We start from the raw sequence: 19357 nt of genomic DNA, 5'->3' as shown, positions 1-19357 counted from the left end.
GTAAAGCTGTTCATTACTTAAAATATTGTAGATATGTCTATGATTCAAATAAACAAATAAATAAAGGTAAATAAATAAATAGAGATATACGCAAATATGTTAATTCTGCAGCAGACAAAGCATGGCAGCCACACAAGTATAATTCACATTTTGTCTTCATGCTGTTTGAAATGTGAAATGAGCCAAGACAATACACTTATTTGATTTACCTTGAAAAGACAATGAGTAATATACTTACCTGATATGCCTGTGCAGAGAAAGAGCAATGTACTTATTTACGTGTTAAAATAATAAAATTAGTAATATACTTGGCAGCCATATTTTTTAATCTGTATACTCTAAATGATTGTGCTCAATAAGTTTTATAATTTAGCCGTCTTACTGTTAAGCAGTTTAACTGTTTAAATAATGTTCAGCATAGTCGTACTTTTTGAAGTTCATTATGTTATTTGACATATTTCTGCACCCGTTTTCTAGAGTCAATTATTTGGATCCCTGCCTTTATTCAAATATTGTATAAAAAAAATGAGTACTATAGCAGTTTACGGGTGATTATTTTAAATTAACTACTTCTGTCCCGTCAATGCTGTTGTTGTCAACCCTGTTACTTAGATATATTTTGATAATAATGTCATAACCTCATCAAATGGAATACAAATAGTAGTTTGTGGAAAGGGTAAGAGGAGGCCAATCATATATTCTAAAATAACAGAAATTCTTTTAATAATGGCATTTCTTTTAAAAGGAAAGCAACGCTTTAAAGTGCTCAACACAAATATAATGACTTTATTGAAGCAGAAAGGCATTTTGTTAAATAACTGTTGTTTTACAGATTATTATAGTAGAATTAGGGACAATTCATTTGCAATAAAATGTCGAATGTTTTATAAATATGCATTGAAATCACTGTCAAACAACTGTGTGACTGAGTGACGATAACAGGGTTGAAATATGTTATGGTTTGTGTGTGAAAACTTTGTGCAAAATCCACAGGATTTAGGTGGCTGAGTTGTAGTCTGTTTTTCTGCAAGTCAAACGTGTCGTCTTTCTGACAGAATGTGAAAGAGATGGAAAATGGATATTTGAAAAAATAGACAACACTTTCTCCAAAAGACACCTATTTGGAGGAATGACTCCAGAACACAAAAATGACTGACCCCCAACTTTTTTCTTACCAAAGGGCCCCAACATGCAGGACAAATCAATCCACAGTTAAATACCCACTGAAAAACATGAGGTCTGGCTGAAGAGACCACTGGGTAACTACAGATGGAGAAACTGCAATCACTGTAACAATATGAAATGCAATAAAGAAAATATGAAGATTTTATCAAGCACAATACCACTTTTAGAGTTCATCGCCTCCCTTGTCCTTGTAGATATTTTTACACTGAACGTACAAAATGAAGACACAGAAACAAACGCAAGTGATGCAATCAGAGCCAACAACAAACGCTATGCTATAGTTAGCACCCACATACACACACACATACATACAGATACACACAGACACCCATAGACACACACACACAGCATCAATTACTCAGGTCTTGCTATCCTCATGGAGAGCAGATGGTTATTGTGTCTGGAGACTGTCCCTGTGTGTGTGTGTGTGTGTGTCTATCTGTATGTATGTATATGTGTGTATGTGGATGCTTGTACATTTTAAAAAATTGATGACTGAACACTAATAGTTACAAGCTACAACACAAAAGAATCCATGGAAGTCGTTTTGATTTTGGTTCCACCTGGTGCCTGATTTGGTATCAGCAGTGATTCAAGTGCAGGTTGCAGCACTACATCTGCTCTAATTGTGATAATTAATAATTAATAATTAATATACACCTAACATTTACCTTGCAGTTGTTTGTGACAGGTGTGGGAGCTGCTTTGGCCTAAATTGTGCTTAGTTTCTTTATTTCACATTGTATTTGGCATTGTTTTCTCTTGCTAGTACTGCTGGATGAATATAAAGGAAAGACTTGAGACGAAGACGAAGCAATAACCACCTTTGCACATCGCTGTTTATAGGGTCTGTCTTGACACACGGGTGTCATGCATCTACAGCCATCATTAAAATCTCAATGCAGATACAACTGCTCAAGTAAACTAGAATCTGATTTTACCAAACTACTTCCGCAGGTAGATCAGGAAAATTAATGAACAGGACTTATTGAGTGTGTTATATGTTTTTTTGTGGATGCTTTTATCCAAAGCGCCTTACAGTACCTTGAGTGGGTAAATCTTGGGAACTCCTACCTCCTTCACTAACAGTTGTAAACATGATTTTGTTGTGTTCTGATACCTAGTGTGGAGGATGTCACGAGGCCTTATGGCAATCAGATAAAAGAAAACATTTATGACAGCTAAAGGAGGTAAATGGGTCAGATTTAACCGTAATACAACAGGAGAGTTAAGTATTCTCAGAAACCACAGGTGCCATATTTGCTGTTGTGTGAAAAAATAAATTGATGATGTTAATACCAAGAAGCATCTCTCTTTGGCTTGCAGACACAAAGGCTCTCTGCTTCAGCATGTTGGCTGACATTGGGCAGTGCTGCAGCGCCCCCTGTCTGTCAGCTTCTGTACTGCTGCTCAAACTACAATTTGGTTCCAAAATAATGTTCAGTAATACTCAACATTTGGAAAAGTGACATTTACAAAATGACTGACAGCACAAAATCCAAACAGATTATAGTTTTTAAATGACAGTATGAACTCCATTATACTCTGATATCCGTCATGCTTCTTGACCAACACTACAAGATCAATTCCAAATTGTAAAGTACTCATACAAATAATTGGTGTCCTGCAGAAACCTAATAACCAATTTTCTTTTCTCTTTACACTTACTTACAGCTGACATTGTCCAGCATGTGTAGAAAATAATGTCATGATCCTGGGACTAAACAAGTGAAAATATCTGTTTGCTTAGTTGCATCTCCAGTTAGACGTTTAAACTCAGTCGTGAACAAGGTTATTATCGTAAAGTAATGCCAAGTCGAAAACTAGGTGTTTAAAAACATTGTCATTACCTGAAATAAATAAAAATTTTAAAAAACTAGACTTTGTGAAAAAACTAAAACTGAACTAATATTATCTTGTCTACTCGTAAAACTAACTAAAATAAAGATATAGGTAAAATGTTTTTCATTTTCATCTTTTTGTTAGTGAAAAAAAGAATTTGCTATATTGTTGGTGATCTAGGAATTGAAGCTTATTCTACTGTTGCAGTCATTTTAAGCTGCAGTGGAAAAGAGCATCAGCTGAATGCCTAAAATGTAAAATGCATCATAGGTCAAAAATGGGTTTCAAAAGGAAAACAGACTTGCTAAATTCCTGAAAAGCGGACTTTGAAGATACAGTGAAAACGACTCCTGGCAGCCATCGACAATCCATCATGGAAGCATGCTGATTTTGGAGGACACCTCATTAAATATGCATACAGCTGACCAGCTCATTGCGTATGCATACAGTCGACGAATCAGAGTACACATTCAAATGTGGGTATGGATGACGTTAGCTAAACTAGGAAGAAGACCGGATTTCTTTTTGATTCTGCTGACCGCTACAAGGAGAGTCCTCTCCGGGGATCACCACCTTGACGTGGTGGAGAGGCTTGTGTTTATCCGGAGAACCCGAGAGCGATGCCGTCTGGAGCTATGTTCCTGGTAGGGTCACCCATGGCGGTGAGGTCGAGGGGGAGGGTACCGACGAAGCGCGATCCAACCAAGTCCTTAACGGCGGAGCGGGCGGAAGATGGTGGCTGGTCAGAGTCTCAGGACGTAGCGCTGTGAGGAGCACCACAGTGGTCGCGAAGGCGGATGAAGGCCGCAGCATAGGGGGGCCCCCAGCTGGACCCTGGCCTTCTCTCTGTCAAGGACCGCGTGGTGGCTGCCTGTGCATCAGTCTCCCCACGTTAAGAGACCCCACGCACAGGCGTTCTCCTGAAGGACCCTCCAACTACAAGGACAGTTTCTCAAAGAGCATTCGTCAAATTTCCATAATACTGGCAGTAAAAATATTTTGGATACTGCAGCTTTGCATTAACAGGCCTTTTGTTAAACGATACCATGAGATTGGAAAATGTGATTTCCATTGCACTGAACCTTTAAAGATAAACGAGGGTTCTGCAAGCCACTGACAATATGACAAACCGAGAGTCGACTTCAACAGATTTCAAAGGAAAAGCCAGTGACACAGGACTAGAGGCAGTAGTCATGTCCATTTACTGTCATTGCATACACTTTGATACAAAGGGGGCAACGAAAACACAAAACTGAGGATGAACAGCAAAAAACAAAAAAACAAACAAAAAAAAAACCCCAGCAAAAATCTCTTTTCTTCACCCAAGTTACTTATTATACAGACAAAACAAAACAAAAATGCTTTTCAAATCAAATACGCAGTTGTATGTTTTTATAGATCAGACACGATTATAAGCTTAGTACACCCAGTTCCATTGTTACTTAGGTTGGCACATTGAGACACAAACAGCAACAAAAAATTAAAAAAAATTAAATAATGAAAGGTCAATAATGATAAATCTATACGAGGTCCTGCTTCTGGTTCATCTCCATCTGATAAAGGTACAATCAATTAATTCTCACAATCGTCTAATAAAAGGAAACTAAACTAACATTAGAAACGTCCCGAGCCCCAAATCAACTCGCAGGTCACAGGTTAACGTGGCTCAGACTTCATTTTGTTCCCTTAATGAAAGGTTTTCGAGCACAGACAGCCGCTTAATGAAGCGGGCTTGTGTCTGGAAGGCCGTCGATTCAAATCCACAGACTGGTGTTGAACATCTGAGTGGGGAAAAAGTAACTCAGAAAGTAACTAAGACTGCGGTTGTACTGGGCAGTCTCCTGGTTGAATTTGTGTAACAATGATAAGCAGGGTGTTGCTGAAAAAGTCAACGTTCCACAGATAAATAAAGGTTAAAAATACCCCGATGTTCTGTTCTTGTTGCCCTCATAAAACACAGTTAACAGGAAGATGAATCTGAGCAGCATTAAGCAAGGAACTGAGACACTGACAAAATCATATTCTTGCCTTAGCCTTGATTTACATAGGAATAAAACCTTGGTAGTTTTATAGTTGTAATCATACAAAGATGCAGATCTGACCTGACCTTTTTAATTCATGTGTAAATCTGGTCTAGAATCCACACCATACCTTGACTATAGAGCCACAAGAGCATTATTTAAACCACAGCTTCCCCACCTTTTTGATTACACTGAACGTTTACACACATGACAATTATACATCTGTCACTTTAATGTCGTGTTTATCATATGACAGAGGCAGGAAAACACAAATCAAGCTGCTCGTTTGAGCTGAACTGTGGCAAGTACAGGAAGATGCCTGCATGGGTTTCATAGTGGCTTCTGTGAAGTCCAAAAGCTGTTGGTGATAGTTATTCCAATTACAGATGACACTCAGACATTATTACGGCCATTTGGGTTTGATTAAGAATTTCAGGGACCCTGTTTTTATATCAGGGGACTCTGTATGGTAAAATCTGATTTAAATGATGAAATGAGGCGTCCGCACACATTATACCACTGCTGTTTCCCCAGTGTACCGTCTGCAGACATTTTATTTCTTAATTCGAGTTTTTATTTTGCTTAAGCACCAGTTTTTTTTAAAGAGTTTTTGGGAAGCGCACGTAAAGTTTTCCTTAAAGTCCGACCTAAGCCCGTTTTTCAACATCAGATCTAGCAGTCGGTTTGGGGCTTTAGGGAAAGCGTTCAGCTAAACGTCGCTGGGACACCAACAGCTAACCTAACCCTAACCCTCTCACTTTTCAGCAACTAAAAACATACAAGCGTGCAGACAGACATTCCCAACAGATCCTACGTCAAAGATGAATTAAAATAAAAACAAAAATAATGACAAAAATCTACACGTTTTTTAAAAAATACAATAGAAATTAAAACTAGAAGTGTTGAACTTTCTCAGGTCTAGCTAATCATCAGTGTACATAACAGTACTATGGCATCGAGAGAGGGGAGTAGGTAGCTTGTTATATTAACTATAGGGCAGTTACAGGTAGCAATTTACAGAGGCCTTATTCCGGTGTATTAACCAATGGAAAAATATTATAAAGACACAATAAGAACTTGAAAATCCCCCTATCACAGAATGTACTTTGTGGGGGTGTAACAGCAGAATGCAAGTACAAAATTTACATTTTCATTCAGCAGTTACACAGCAAGTACCTCTGTGTACCTACAATACTTTACCACAGGTTAAAACACTGCAATAAAACCGAGTGAACTGTTACCCAGCTGTATTTCTCCCACGCAGGTTGGTTGACCTCCACTTTTAGGAAGATCTTACCCAGAAACAACCCCGGCTCCTCCTGTCTGATACACACCAGCGCCTTGTATTTAAACAGCTGCAACACCGTCGGCTTCTGGGCATTTTCTTAAGCCCGCTGTGACGTCGTTATTAATTCCTGAGACTTTATTTGTGGCCACCAAATATCAGTAACTTATTATTTTTATTATTATTATTGCTATAGAAGCTAGAAATGACCACCAGTCACCAGACATATGCTGGGAGATTGTGTGTACTCTACCAGCTACCTTTCTAAAAATTATATTAGCTGGTAAAATAGCAAACATGGCTGGTGAATCAGTCACTGTGGCATTTATTGTACAGCCTATAGTGTTAGGAGACATTGGGGAACTATTTTAAATACAGGACTCTGCTACACACCAACCATCCTCATCAGGAGCTAAGGGTTGTTTACTGGACAAGACCAAGACCTCCTCAACTCCAGCTATCATTCATCTTGGGATTCCTCCTCCTTCCTCCTCCTCCTCCTCCTCCTCCTATTCCCTGTTTGTGTATGTGGCCGCTGGCGTGCGGCTTCAGTCGGAGCCGCTCTCCACGGCTCGGCGTGGCGCCCCCTGCAGGCGTGGCGAGGCCGTCACACTGCGGCGCAGCATCGGTTCTGGAAGAGCTGATCGATGACCGAGGAGTCGGCCAGCGTGGAGACGTCGCCCAGGTCCCGTTCGTTACGGGCGATCTTACGGAGCACCCGCCGCATGATCTTACCTGGAGAGAGTGGAAGAGTAAGAATATAGAAACGAGGTTGTTAGCTGACTCTCTGAAGCAGACGCATCTGAAATTACCATTCAAGGGCTGGTAAACGAATAGAATTTACCTGCCGAGATTTTTTTATTTGAGAACAGGGAAAGACCAAAAACTGTATATAACCGAGGGATTCAAATTACTTCATCTGCCCAGTATGGTGGGTGATTCTTACCGATTTATCCAAAGACAATTTTTACCGGCATTTGGTGCTTAGCGGGAGCGAATTTCGAACCCTGAATGCAGAGCAACTTACCCAGAGTGCAACAGTACAATGAGCTTCAATACCTAGATCACCAACATTACAAGCCAAGTGAAATACATCAGTCAGTGAAATACATCAATCGGTTATTATTAACTTTACCGGATCTGGTCTTGGGGAGTCCCGGTGCGTTCTGGATGTAGTCTGGTGTCGCGATGGCGCCGATCTTCTCCCTCACTGTTAACAGCACATACACACACACACACACACACACACACACCATGTCAGACACCCATTTCCAGACGATGTGATTTAACAACAAAGGAAATCAAGGCCTCGGTATGAATGTTGTGCAGAAATGATACAGTGCCTGATGGGAAACACATCCTAGACACAAACATACACACACACTCACTATATTACTCCAACTTCCTCTCCACTAGTGTTGGACCAATGTATCCGGTTCATATTGGGCTTTTATTAAATATCAGATTTCAGCCAGTCAGTGTTGTCCAACCAAATCAAATTTCACTTTCAACAATGCTGTTTTTGTAAATTAATTCTCCACTTAAAGTTCAGAAGACTCTATTCATCTTTATTCATAAAGGTAGTAATGTATCTCAGAGTTCCCCTGCTGTTGAACAGGTGTGGTGGGACACTCTGCCGTAAAGAGCTGCTAACCCTAAAATAATTTCATCAGTCTGGGTTTCAATGGAGAGTTTTAGTGTCCCGTGACGGTCTGAATGCTGTTTCAGAGGCTTTTCTACCCTGACAAGAAGAAAATATTGAGGGAAACACCGAATACAAAAATATCGGTCGAACCCAACTCTCTACCCACCTTGTTTTTTGAGTTCGGCCTCCAGTGTGCGGTTGTACGTCACTCCGTCGGTGAGCGTTACGAAGCAGTACAGGCTTTCTCCTTTGACTGGGTGAGGTCTGCCCACCACCGCAGCCTCCGCCACCGCCTCGTGCTCTACCAGAGCCGACTCCACCTCCGCTGTGCTCAACAAGTGACCTGGAAGAAAGAGAGAAAGAAAGAGAATGAGAACGAGAGAGAGAGGAGGAAAAAATGGAGGATTATCCAAAAAAAAACCCAAGTCGATACTCGTGTCCTTGTGGAGATCGATCGTCCCAAGTTGTTCTGGAGAGAACAGAGAAGCATCTTTACAGTTTGAGATGGGCTGTGTTCATTTTCCCAGCTGATTTCACCATCTGTACTGTAGACTGTAACGCTGTTTGGATGTGATACGTTGTTACTGTGATGAATCTTGGGATTTTCCCCATTCGTTTTTAAAATCAGCCAAGTCTCCATCCGAGGCATCGTTGGCTAGCAAGTAAACTTCCAGGATCTTTATCTGTTCTCTGTCCTCGGCCCTGGTTTGTTTTGGAATCGTACTTCAGACATTCGATATGACGCGACTGATTGTTCATTAGTTAGATGTAGGTAGGCTAATTTTCTGTAAAGTCCTTTGATGTTTCTTTTTAAATTTTATTTCATTTATTTATATAGACCTTCATCGCAAACATGTCTCAAACGCATCGCGGAGGACACAAGCATGCAGACTGAGACAGACCCAGACAGAAAGTGACACACACACACACACTGTTGATGCAAGACCATGCCTCTCTCTCTCATACACACACAATCACACACATACACACTGTCCTTCCTCAACATGTACACAAGCACATGTGCAATGGAGATACAAAGGTCATCAAGCAAGTGAGCCTCCGAGTCCCCTAGGCAGCTTTTTTTTTTCTTTATTAACAGCCCTAAACACCGCTCATGGCTCTTGTTGCTAAGTGACAACTGAAAAGTGAAGCGCAGTGCCCTTTTACTAAAAACTAAAATATTTGTAACTTCTACAGTTTGGCACTCTAAGAGCCAAAAAACCTGCTTTGTTCTCATCGCGCACAGTGTCACTTTTACACTGAAAATAACAAGAAAGACAGTGATGTGAAGAGAGGTTTCTCGCAGACACGCAACCTTACACACACACACACACACACACACACACACACACACGCGCTACCTCACACTCAAGACACATGAACATGTAGTAAAGCACACGTTTAATCGTAATTTAGCATGTGTGCACATTGGCCAATAAGAAGTCTTACCCGAGACGTTCAGCATGTCGTCTATCCTCCCTGTGATCCAATAGTAGCCGTCCTTGTCTCTACGGCAACCTACAGGATAAACAAGTCATACTGCTGAAAAATACTTCCAAAAAAGTCAAGAAATATACAAAACCAAAAAGTAGGCAAAATATACCCCATGCCTGTCAAACAAGCCTTTTCTTGGCTGGAATCAGTAAAGCAGGAAACTAAAATATAGTGGAGTTTTACAAAAGCTCATGTCTGCGTATGCATTCTTCCTACTGAAGTTAAGGAAAAGCTTTATACATATTCTTATATATGAAAATGAGAACGGCTGGATGGGAAGAAGATTTTATTCTACAAACAATGGAAAGGGCAAAAAGTAATTTACTTTTTTTTATTTTTATTTATTCAGTAGTCTGCAGTAGAGTGTGCGCTTCACATCGCAGACCAGCTGGACAAGAAACACTCTCCCCTGCTGAAAATACAGACTATTTGTCAGATTTAACTGAGCGTGCAATATGACAGGTAGGTTTTATCCCTATGGTACACATGTCTTAGTTTATGGTATTTTATTTGTGGAATTTTATTTCATTTTAAGGTATTTTATTGCTTCCATCTTATGTCTTCACTTGTGAACTATGTTTTTTAAGTGTTTTACGTCTTGCGGTTCATTTTATTCCTTCTTGGTCGCTCTCTGTCTGTTTTAAGCGAGCTTGCCAAAGTAAATCCCAATCAACGTTCATCAATCAATGTTGAGATGGCAATAAACTATTGAACTTGAAACGACTGTCATGGTGCTCTTGAGCAAGGCACTCAACCACCCAGCTGCTCCAGTGGATCTGCCACCAGAAGACTGCGGCTCACTGGTGTGAATGTGTGTGGAACTGTGTGAGTGTAAAGCAGAGCATTGCCGGAAAAAAAGCATGCATGCGAAGTCAACCTTTTCAGAATAAATAAAGTAAAAAAAAAAAAAAAATCATGCTTTAATGCACTGACTAAAAATCTCGATCAAGGCAATGCGTGTGCAGTGGTTTCTTGTTATCCGAACAGACTCTGACAATTCCCTCCTTCCCCCCTCTCGTCTCTTACCGTCTCCTGTGACGTAGTATCCGGGGAATTTCTTGAAGTAGGTGGTTTCAAACCTCTGGTGGTTCCCGTACACCGTCCTCATCACGCCGGGCCACGGCTGTTTGAACACCTGCCAGAGACAGACGCCGAGAAGGATCAACGGACGAGGAGATGAGTAACTTCTCTTTCCACTGGTAAAAATGGAATAAGACCCACTGCTACATAAAAAAAAAACTGCAATACACTCCTGACAAGCAAAGAATTGCAGTACTATCATATGAGTATCTCACCGTAATCTGTGTGGTGACACAAGGTTCTTAGAAATACCCAGCTGTAGTGATTTTTCAAGTGTACAAGACTTGAAATTAATACTGGTAACACTTTACTTTACAATGGCCTTATTCCAGTGTATTAACTGTATTGTACGTACACATAACGTACTTACAAAAGTGTAACAACACTGTTTTAATTAAGTCATTTGAATGGTCTGTTACACTGTTGTAAGTACATTATGTATTAGGGAGGTTTACATCAAATAACTACACAGTAATATTGCATACTTACAATACTTTTCCATAGGTTAATACACTGGAATAAGGACACTGTAAAGTAAAGTGTTACCAAGTAGTTTACCAGTGATTTTTTTTGGTGCTGTTAGAAGTCCATGGACCAAACTGGCTAGCAAACCAAGTTAATTCCAAGCCCTGCATATGTAAATGAGGTGAACTAAAGCCGATTGGTTCCTCACCAGATATCCTTCACTCGGCCCCTCCAGCTCCTCTCCTGACTCATTCAAGATGGCCGGCACCACTCCAAAGAACGGGAACGTCTGGGGGACGGAAAAGGACAAGTGGCAAACGGTTGATTCATTTTTTTCACGAAAGCAATCAAAATATATTTTATTGAGAAGTGTTATTTGTGACAATGTGCAAGAGGTCCTATATTGATCCAGGCATGATTCTGTCAAGCTCAGTGGGTCCCAGAGTGGATTCAGGGATTCCCCAGCAAAATGAGGAACAGTTTTAATTTAATTAGTGTTAACTTCCTTGAACTTAACACAATGAGAGAATGTATTCAACAGTGTTTGACCCAATTTCATATAGGTTGCCTCCAATGAGAATGACTATTTGGTTTTTACCTCCCACCAACAGTTTAGACATTTATGTAAATCTGTATAAAGTTCTGTTTAATAACAAATAACAAGATAACAATAAAATACATTTTTTGGCATTTCTGCTTTATTAGATAGTCCCAGCAGAGAGAGACAGGAAAGACAGGGAAGAGAGAGGGGATGACATGCAGCAAAAGGGTACGGGCCAGATTCAAACCCAGAACTTAGCCTTAACGGTACGCGCTCTACCGGTTGAGACACCGGGGCGCCCTATTAGGGAGTCTTTGACATGAAAGAAAAACTGGCAAGCTCAACTGTAGCTCAAGTCCTCTGCTAAATGCTGTTATTTATTTCTAGATCAACACTTATTTATTTCTAGATGAGCATACTCACAGCAGATCCAGGTTTCATGGGTGTGGCAGCGGGCAGAGGAGTCAACACATGTCCACCCTGAAGACAAGACAACAGGGAGTAGAAAAAAAAGTAGGTTAGTAGTGCAGAAGGTGAAAAGCACCAAGGATGCAAGCAGTCTCAGCCTGCTAAAATGTATCTAGGGTTAGGCCTGGTATGTAGTAAACACAAGGTACGCATACGCCAAGGTCGCAACATACACAAGCTCTCCACATGCATAACACACACACATCAACCTGCTTCGCTGAGCCTGTCTGAGGATATAAACCGCTTATCCACAAGGGGGCGACAAAGCCAGTGGCCCTGTTGCCTGAACAAGGCATTTCAAAATAATGACTATAGAGCAGAAGTGGGGACTGGAGTCACATGACTTGGACTTGAGTCAGATTCAAGTCAGTTTTAATTGCTTGAGACTTGACTTGATGCATGAAGAGAAGACTTGAGACTTGACTTGACTTGGGTTCTGGTGACTTGGGACTTGACTCTGACTTGTACTTTGATGACTTGAAAAGGTTTCTAAAGTCTTGACTTGAGATCTTGTGTTTGTGTAAATGACTTAGATTGAAAGTGATGAGATTTGACTGAATTTAAATTCTGTTTTCTGAATTTGTATGGAATGATTGAATTTATTGAAGTTGAAACTGATTATAGAAATCAAACTCATGATGCTCTTACCAAGTTTTTATCCTATTAAAACCATATTGCATTGAAAAGTCCTAGATATTTAGTTTTCTTTAAGATATTAAATTGATACTGGACTCTTGATTTGTTCTGACTTGACTTGCTGTTCTACATTTAGACTTGAAACTTGACATTAATGACATGGACTTGGTGGAATTGGTAATCTACATTTAGACTTGGAAATTGACTTGAGACTTGTGCCTCAAGACCTGAGACTGACTTGGGACTCGAGCAAAATTGACTCAGTCGCTGTTCTGCTATAGAGGAATGTCTACTTTTATACATTCTCAATCACCATCATGATTGATGGTATGTGCACCCTTTTTTTAAATAAGTCAAGAATGCAAGATGGGGAATATTATTCCATCATTTTGCCAATGAGGAACTTACATGGAGAGGCATGTATATGTATATGTATATCTATCTATCTATCTATCTATCTATCTATCTATCTATCTATCTATCTATAGTTAATGTTCACATCAAACATCAGAATGGGGAAAAAATGTGCTCTCAGTGACTTTGACCGTGGCGTGGTTGTTGGTGCCAGACGGGCTGATTTGAGTATTTCTCTGCTGATCTCCTGGGATTTTCACAACAGTCTCTAGAGTTTACACAGAATGGTGCGAAAAACAAAAATCATCCAGTGAGCGGCGGTTCTGTGGACAGAAACGCCTCGTTGATGAGAGAGGTCAGAGGAGAACGGCCAGACTGGTTGGAGCTGACAGAAAGGCTTCAGTAACTCAGATAACCTCTTTACTACTGTGGTGAGCAGAAAAGCATCCCAGAATGCAACACGTCCAACCTGGAGGCGGATGTCACTCTGGTAGCCGGTTGACACTGAGCTGAAAGCTGATACCTACCCAGTATTAGTATGGTGCTCCTAATAAAGTACCAACAGCCACGCCGCGGTCAAAGTCACTAAGATCACATTTTTTCCCCATTCTGATGTTTGATGTGAACATGAACTGAAGCTGCTGACCTGTATCTGCTGCCGCATGATTGGCTGAATGGATAATTGCATGAATAAGCAGGTGTACAGGTGTTCCTAATAAAGTGCTCGGTGAGTGTGTATGTATACACACACACAGTATATATATTTAGATGTCAGCATAAAAATTGGTGGATAGTAAACATAACTAACAGTTTCTGTCTGCCAGAACGTGTCGACAATGGGACATCTCTTCTCTCCGACCACGCTGTAGTACCACTGCCAGGCCTCGGGGTTGATGGGCTCTCCCACCGTCCCCAACACCTTCAGAGACTCTCGCTTATACCTGGAGAGAGAGAGAGAGAGAGAGAGAGAGAGAGAGAGAGAGAGAGAGAGAGAGAGAGAGAGAGAGAGAGAGAGAGAGAGAGAGAGAGAGAGAGAGAGGGAGAGAGAGAGACAGAGAGAGAGGGGGGGGAGGAGGGAGAGAGAGAGAGAGAGGGGGGGGAGGGACAGAGAGAGAGAGGGGGGAGAGAGAGAGAGAGAGAGGGGGAGAGAGAGACAGAGAGAGAGAGAGAGAGACAGGGAGAGAGAGAGAGGGGGAGAGAGAGAGAGAGAGAGACAGAGAGAGAGGGGGGAGAGAGACAGAGAGAGAGGGAGAGTGAGAGAGGGGGAGAGAGAGAGAGAGAGGGAGAGAGAGAGGGACAGAGAGAGAGAGACAGAGAGAGGCAGAGGGGGGGAGAGAGGGAGAGAGAGAGAGAGGGGGGGACAGAGAGAGAGAGAGACAGAGAGAGGCAGAGGGGGAGAGAGAGGGAGAGAGAGAGAGAGAGAGAGACAGAGAGAGGCAGAGGGGGAGAGAGAGAGAGGGAGAGAGAGAGGAATAGAAAGTTTAAAAGCTTTTATGTTGAGCCCAGAGAAATAGGTGTAGCCTTGGTGCCAGCTCACAGCTCACAGCTCATGTAGATCAGTATGAGGGGGCAGCCTTGGATTTGGGTCAGATGTATTCACACTGAAAAAGCACAACAGGAGTTATTTACAGCTGGTGTTGATGTTAGTTTAAACAGAGGGTGTGTGTGTGTGTCTTCATGAAGGTCAACACCAACTGTGACAGCACTGTGGACTCAGTGTGTGTGTGTGTGTACGTGTGCATGTGTAATGTATTAAACTGTGATTGAGGAGTGAGAGATGTGACCTGCTTGTTTCTGGGTCGAAACTGTAATAAAATAGACTGGTATATCTCTATGGGATTAAGAGAATAAATAAAGGATTCCTGTGTAATTAAAATAAGCTCTGGCCAGAGATAAACATGAAAAAGACTCTGAGATAATATGGTCAGGAAAACCCAATACAGCTGGAACTACTGGGGGAGAAAAACAGAACAAAACGAAACAAAGAGAAACACCCACAAAAACAGTAATCGTTAACATTAACAAACTAAAATCCAGGGGGGAAAAAACTGTCCATAGTCAGAAACCGTTGAAACAGAGAATGAGAATGAGCTAGAAGTAAAAAGGAGCAGTAGAAAGAGAGGAACAGTAACTGGGAGAAAGAGAAAACTAGTGAGGAGAGACAAGAGAAAAAGCAATGTGAGAGAAACAGTAGAGAGAGAGAGGAAAAGTAGGGAGATAAAGAGAAGGCAGCAAGGAAAAAAGGTCAAGAGAGAGACAAAGCTGCGTTTTCCATCCAGGTATTTGTATGTGAATTATGATGTACTGAATTAGAAAGGATAAATGAAAACGGAATATTTACATAACATTTCCTCCATATCGCAAAAAACGTTTTTACACTTGCTCACACCTGGAAAAAGCTTCTTGTTGCTAAAGAAACGTTGCGATAAAAAGAGATGGGAGACATTATTTGGAGACGGCTTGGTTGTCTGTAAAATATCTGTCCGCCACGATGTCATACACACCGTCGTTCACAGGTTTAAGTCTCTGGTTGTGGTTGTAGGGCCTTTAGTTGGTACATCAGAACATCGCCAAGTGCATTTCTTTGTTTTCATCTTCAGACAGTATGAAATATGGCCAACATTAGCTGACACCAAAAAACAATAAGAACTTGTCAATTACTAATCAATTCTAAGGGAAGCAATCTTTCCATTTTTTGTGTTTTTCTGACATTCAGGACGCAGAGAGAGAGAGAGAGAGAGAGAGAGAGAGAGAGAGAAGAGAGAGAGAGAGAGAGAGAGAGAGAGAGAGGGAGAGGGAGAGACAGAGAGATGGAGTGGGAAAGAGAGAGAGAGAAAGGAAAGAGAAAAGAAAGATTAAGAAGGGGATTGAGAAAGTAAAGGAGGAAGGAGAGGGAGAATGCTTGATACAAAACAATAAGAACTTGTCAATTACTAATCAATTCTAAAGGGAAACAATCTTTCCATTTTTTGTGTTTTTCTGACATTCAGGACGCAGAGAGAGAGAGAGAGAGAGAGAGAGAGAGAGAGAGAGATGAGAGAAGAGAGAGAGAGAAGAGAGAGAGAGAGAGAGAGAGGGAGAGAGGGAGAGACAGAGAGATGGAGTGGGAAAGAGAGAGAGAGAAAGGAAAGAGAAAAGAAAGATTAAGAAGGGGATTGAGAAAGTAAAGGAGGAAGGAGAGGGAGAATGCTTGATACAAAACAATAAGAACTTGTCAATTACTAATCAATTCTAAAGGGAAACAATCTTTCATTTTTTGTGTTTTTCCGACATTCAGGACGCATATTTATTTGCTTCAACCCAGGTGATGGAAACACAACTAGAAACAAAGCACAGAGAGAGAAGAGAGAGAGAGAGAGAGAGAGAGAGAGAGAGAGAGAGAGAGAGAGAGTGTGAGAGAGAGAGAGAGAGAGAGAGAGAGAGAGAGAGAGAGAGAGAGAGAAGATGGATAGATAGTGTAGATAGAGAGAGAGAGAGACTCACTTCTGCACCGGGTCGCTGCCGTACTTCATCAGCAGTCTGATGGCGGTGGGAGCCGTGTAGAACTTGGACACATGATATTTATCTACAATCTCCCACATACGGCTCACATCCGGGTAGGTGGGCAGGCCCTCAAACTGAAACACACACACACACACACTCAATATCAGCAAAATCAGTAGAAGTGGGTAGGTGGTGGCACAACAAACATGAGATTTCAAACTCAACATGACATTAGTGAAGAACAAAAACAGGTGGAGTGAAACTTTTGACTGACTGTTGATTTCTTCCAATCCTATGACTGATCTATCTCTAGATTACATCCTACAGACTGCTATAGGGCATTGGGTTCATGGTTGAGCCTGTATAGTTTTAGCTAGCTCACACTACATTTAAAAAATTCAGAATTCAGTCATACTGAAACTATGTGGGGTGTGGAGATTTCTGCCTGGGAAGAGGGTAACGTGTGCATGTATTGTATATCCATAGTTACTGTTCCACTGCCTCTGTACACATTTTTATTTATGCAACTGTTAGCTTGAATAACTATTTTCCTTTTTGCATGAGATGCGATTCCCTTCCCCTTCTCGTTTTATTTTTCATATTAAAACTATTCCAACAAATTGCATGTCAGTCGAGCTGGTTTCAAAACACAATGGATGCATGGAAACACAACTGCAAGTAGCTGAAATATTCAACTTTTAACTTCTGCTTTTATGTTGCTTTTAATGTTGCTGTCAGTGTCTGCTGTCGTCTTTTACAAAAAATGAATGGGTCTGGCATCTGCTATCTACAGTCTAACCAGTTTATTGCCAACATCCTAGTTGTAAAACTTTCCTTTCTATTTTAGGTTGAGGATTAGAAGTTTAAGTCACTGCGGTCTCATTAACATTAAACACGGACTGGTCTCTCAGCTGTTCCCATGCTCACTAAATTTACTACTTTATTGATTTGACCTAAAACATATGCCAATGGCTTTACCAACAAATCATGATCTTAGTGCATGTCTAGGAAATAGACTCTTTATAATCTCCGGCGACTCAACAGCATGAGCCTGGGACAGCTGATGTCACAGCTGTAAAAGTGAGACATTAACACTGTAAAAAGTGGGAGGTTTATGAGCTGCGGACGGCTCATAGGGCAGCGGTTGATCTCCTGTTCCGGTAGCGTGAGGCAGCGTCATATACAAGCACACTCCTCTCACCAGCTCAAGTTCCCCACCTCCATGCAGAGGGGAAAACAGTAGCTGAGTAACTTTCAAAAAGGAAAGAAAAAAAAAGCGGAGCACCTATTTAAATTTCTTTGTCTGTCATTGCATTTGGCAGGTAAATAATACTCACTTCCAAAAGGTCAAATATCTGAAACAGGACTGGCCCAGTGATGTAGCACACCAGTGTTTCCAATTCCGCTGAATAAGCAGGTTTGGCCATCCCAACCAGAGGTACAAAGTTTCTAAGTATTAGTTTCAATGGAGAGTTTTAGTGTCACATGGTCTAAATGTCAGAGGCCTTTCCACGGTCTCTGTAAAAACATCACTAGTGTTGGCTTTTTAATGTTGGAAGGCTTTCACCAAATTAAGAAAACGTCTAAATTACTATTGGTTTCAATGGAGAGTTTTAGTGTCACATGACCTAAATGCTGTTTCATAGGCCTTTCTATGCTGCCAAGAAAGGTAACTGGAGAAACACTGCAGCTCGTAACCTTAACCGTGCTTCTACAATACAAGCAACTCTACCAACAAGTCACCGTAAGTCTATTCTTTTCCTATAGAGCTGAGCAACATGGGAAATTCGGACCGTCAACAAGCCTGTCGGCCGAGAAAAGTTGATCCCGGCTGAACTTTTCGGTCAATCACATTTCCACGCTTTCTTGTTTCCCTATCGATGTTATTTCATTTTATGAACAATAGTTCCAACGGGGTCATTCCTATGTTCCCAGGGTCCTAGGCATGAAGTCCCTCTGGTTGAGATAAGGGCAGGTTTGCGGTTGAGTGGTTCCCAGGCAGAGGAGGTGGTTGGGTTGAGGCATGGGGTCACTGAGGTTAGGGTTAGAGGGTTAGGGTTTAACTCCCTGCCAGGCATGGAGTTGTGATGGCTGGGTGGAACTTAGGACCCTGGGAACATAGATACGCTCCCGTTCCAACTGGCAAGTGAAAACCGGACAAAAAGTTGATTACAGCCATTCAAAGCTTGGGTTGTGCTGATTGACAATCGTCTTGCACCTGTTGTCAATAACGACCAAAACTATAAGTAACCCACAGATGACATCAGTTCCATGTTTGATGCTTTGAAGAAGGTCTATGACCGAAAAGTCGCAATTACAGCCACTCAAAGCTTCCCGTTTCTCTACAACTTTTACTTGAAAAACTACAGGAATAAATAAAAAAACTGCTTGGAGAACGGTTGAATCACGTCTGTAGTAAGCTCTGAAGTAATTTTATAGATGTTTTTCAGTTTATTTTTGATTAATGCTACCTAATTAGTGGTCGTCAGCAAGCTATGTTAATTAGATGTCTCAAAAAAACAAAAATACCAGACTGGCACAAGCTCACATTGTGCACACGCAGTAAGACAACAAATCCCACAATCCCTCTGCCTCCACTCACCAGGACGCTGGTGGCCCCGTTGGCCAGCGGGCCGTAGGTGATGTAGGAGTGGCCGGTGATCCAGCCGATGTCTGCCGTGCACCAATACACATCGTCAGGCTGGTAGTCAAACACCAGCTTGAAGGTGGTGGCAGCGTACAGCATATAACCACTGACTGTATGAAGAACTCCCTGAAGAACAGAGGAAAGTGGAAGGTTAAGAAAGAAAGAAAGAAAGAAAGAAAGAGGAGAGAGAAAAGGAGAGAGGAGAGAGAGA

At 41.3% G+C, this 19357-nt stretch overlaps 1 protein-coding gene across 2 annotated transcripts in view; it reads right to left on the bottom strand.

Annotated features, from left to right (window-relative positions):
• Positions 1-4206: 4206 nt before the first annotated feature.
• The window catches only part of acss2 (acyl-CoA synthetase short chain family member 2), a 36575-nt gene continuing 21424 nt past the window's right edge, over positions 4207-19357 (bottom strand). For both annotated transcript variants that reach the window (XM_078288299.1, XM_078288300.1), the window contains exons 9-18: positions 19102-19272; positions 16500-16633; positions 13825-13957; positions 11982-12038; positions 11226-11306; positions 10499-10607; positions 9428-9496; positions 8145-8321; positions 7469-7543; positions 4207-7068 (exon numbers count right to left, since the gene is read on the bottom strand). In XM_078288299.1, the coding sequence (XP_078144425.1) occupies positions 6941-7068; positions 7469-7543; positions 8145-8321; positions 9428-9496; positions 10499-10607; positions 11226-11306; positions 11982-12038; positions 13825-13957; positions 16500-16633; positions 19102-19272 (1134 nt within the window). In that variant the 3' untranslated portion in view covers positions 4207-6940. The remainder of the gene's footprint in view (positions 7069-7468; positions 7544-8144; positions 8322-9427; positions 9497-10498; positions 10608-11225; positions 11307-11981; positions 12039-13824; positions 13958-16499; positions 16634-19101; positions 19273-19357) is intronic.

Source organism: Centroberyx gerrardi, chromosome 14 (genome assembly GCF_048128805.1).
Source record: "Centroberyx gerrardi isolate f3 chromosome 14, fCenGer3.hap1.cur.20231027, whole genome shotgun sequence".
Lineage (NCBI taxonomy): Eukaryota > Metazoa > Chordata > Actinopteri > Beryciformes > Berycidae > Centroberyx > Centroberyx gerrardi.
This window is presented reverse-complemented; position numbering and strand designations above follow the sequence as displayed.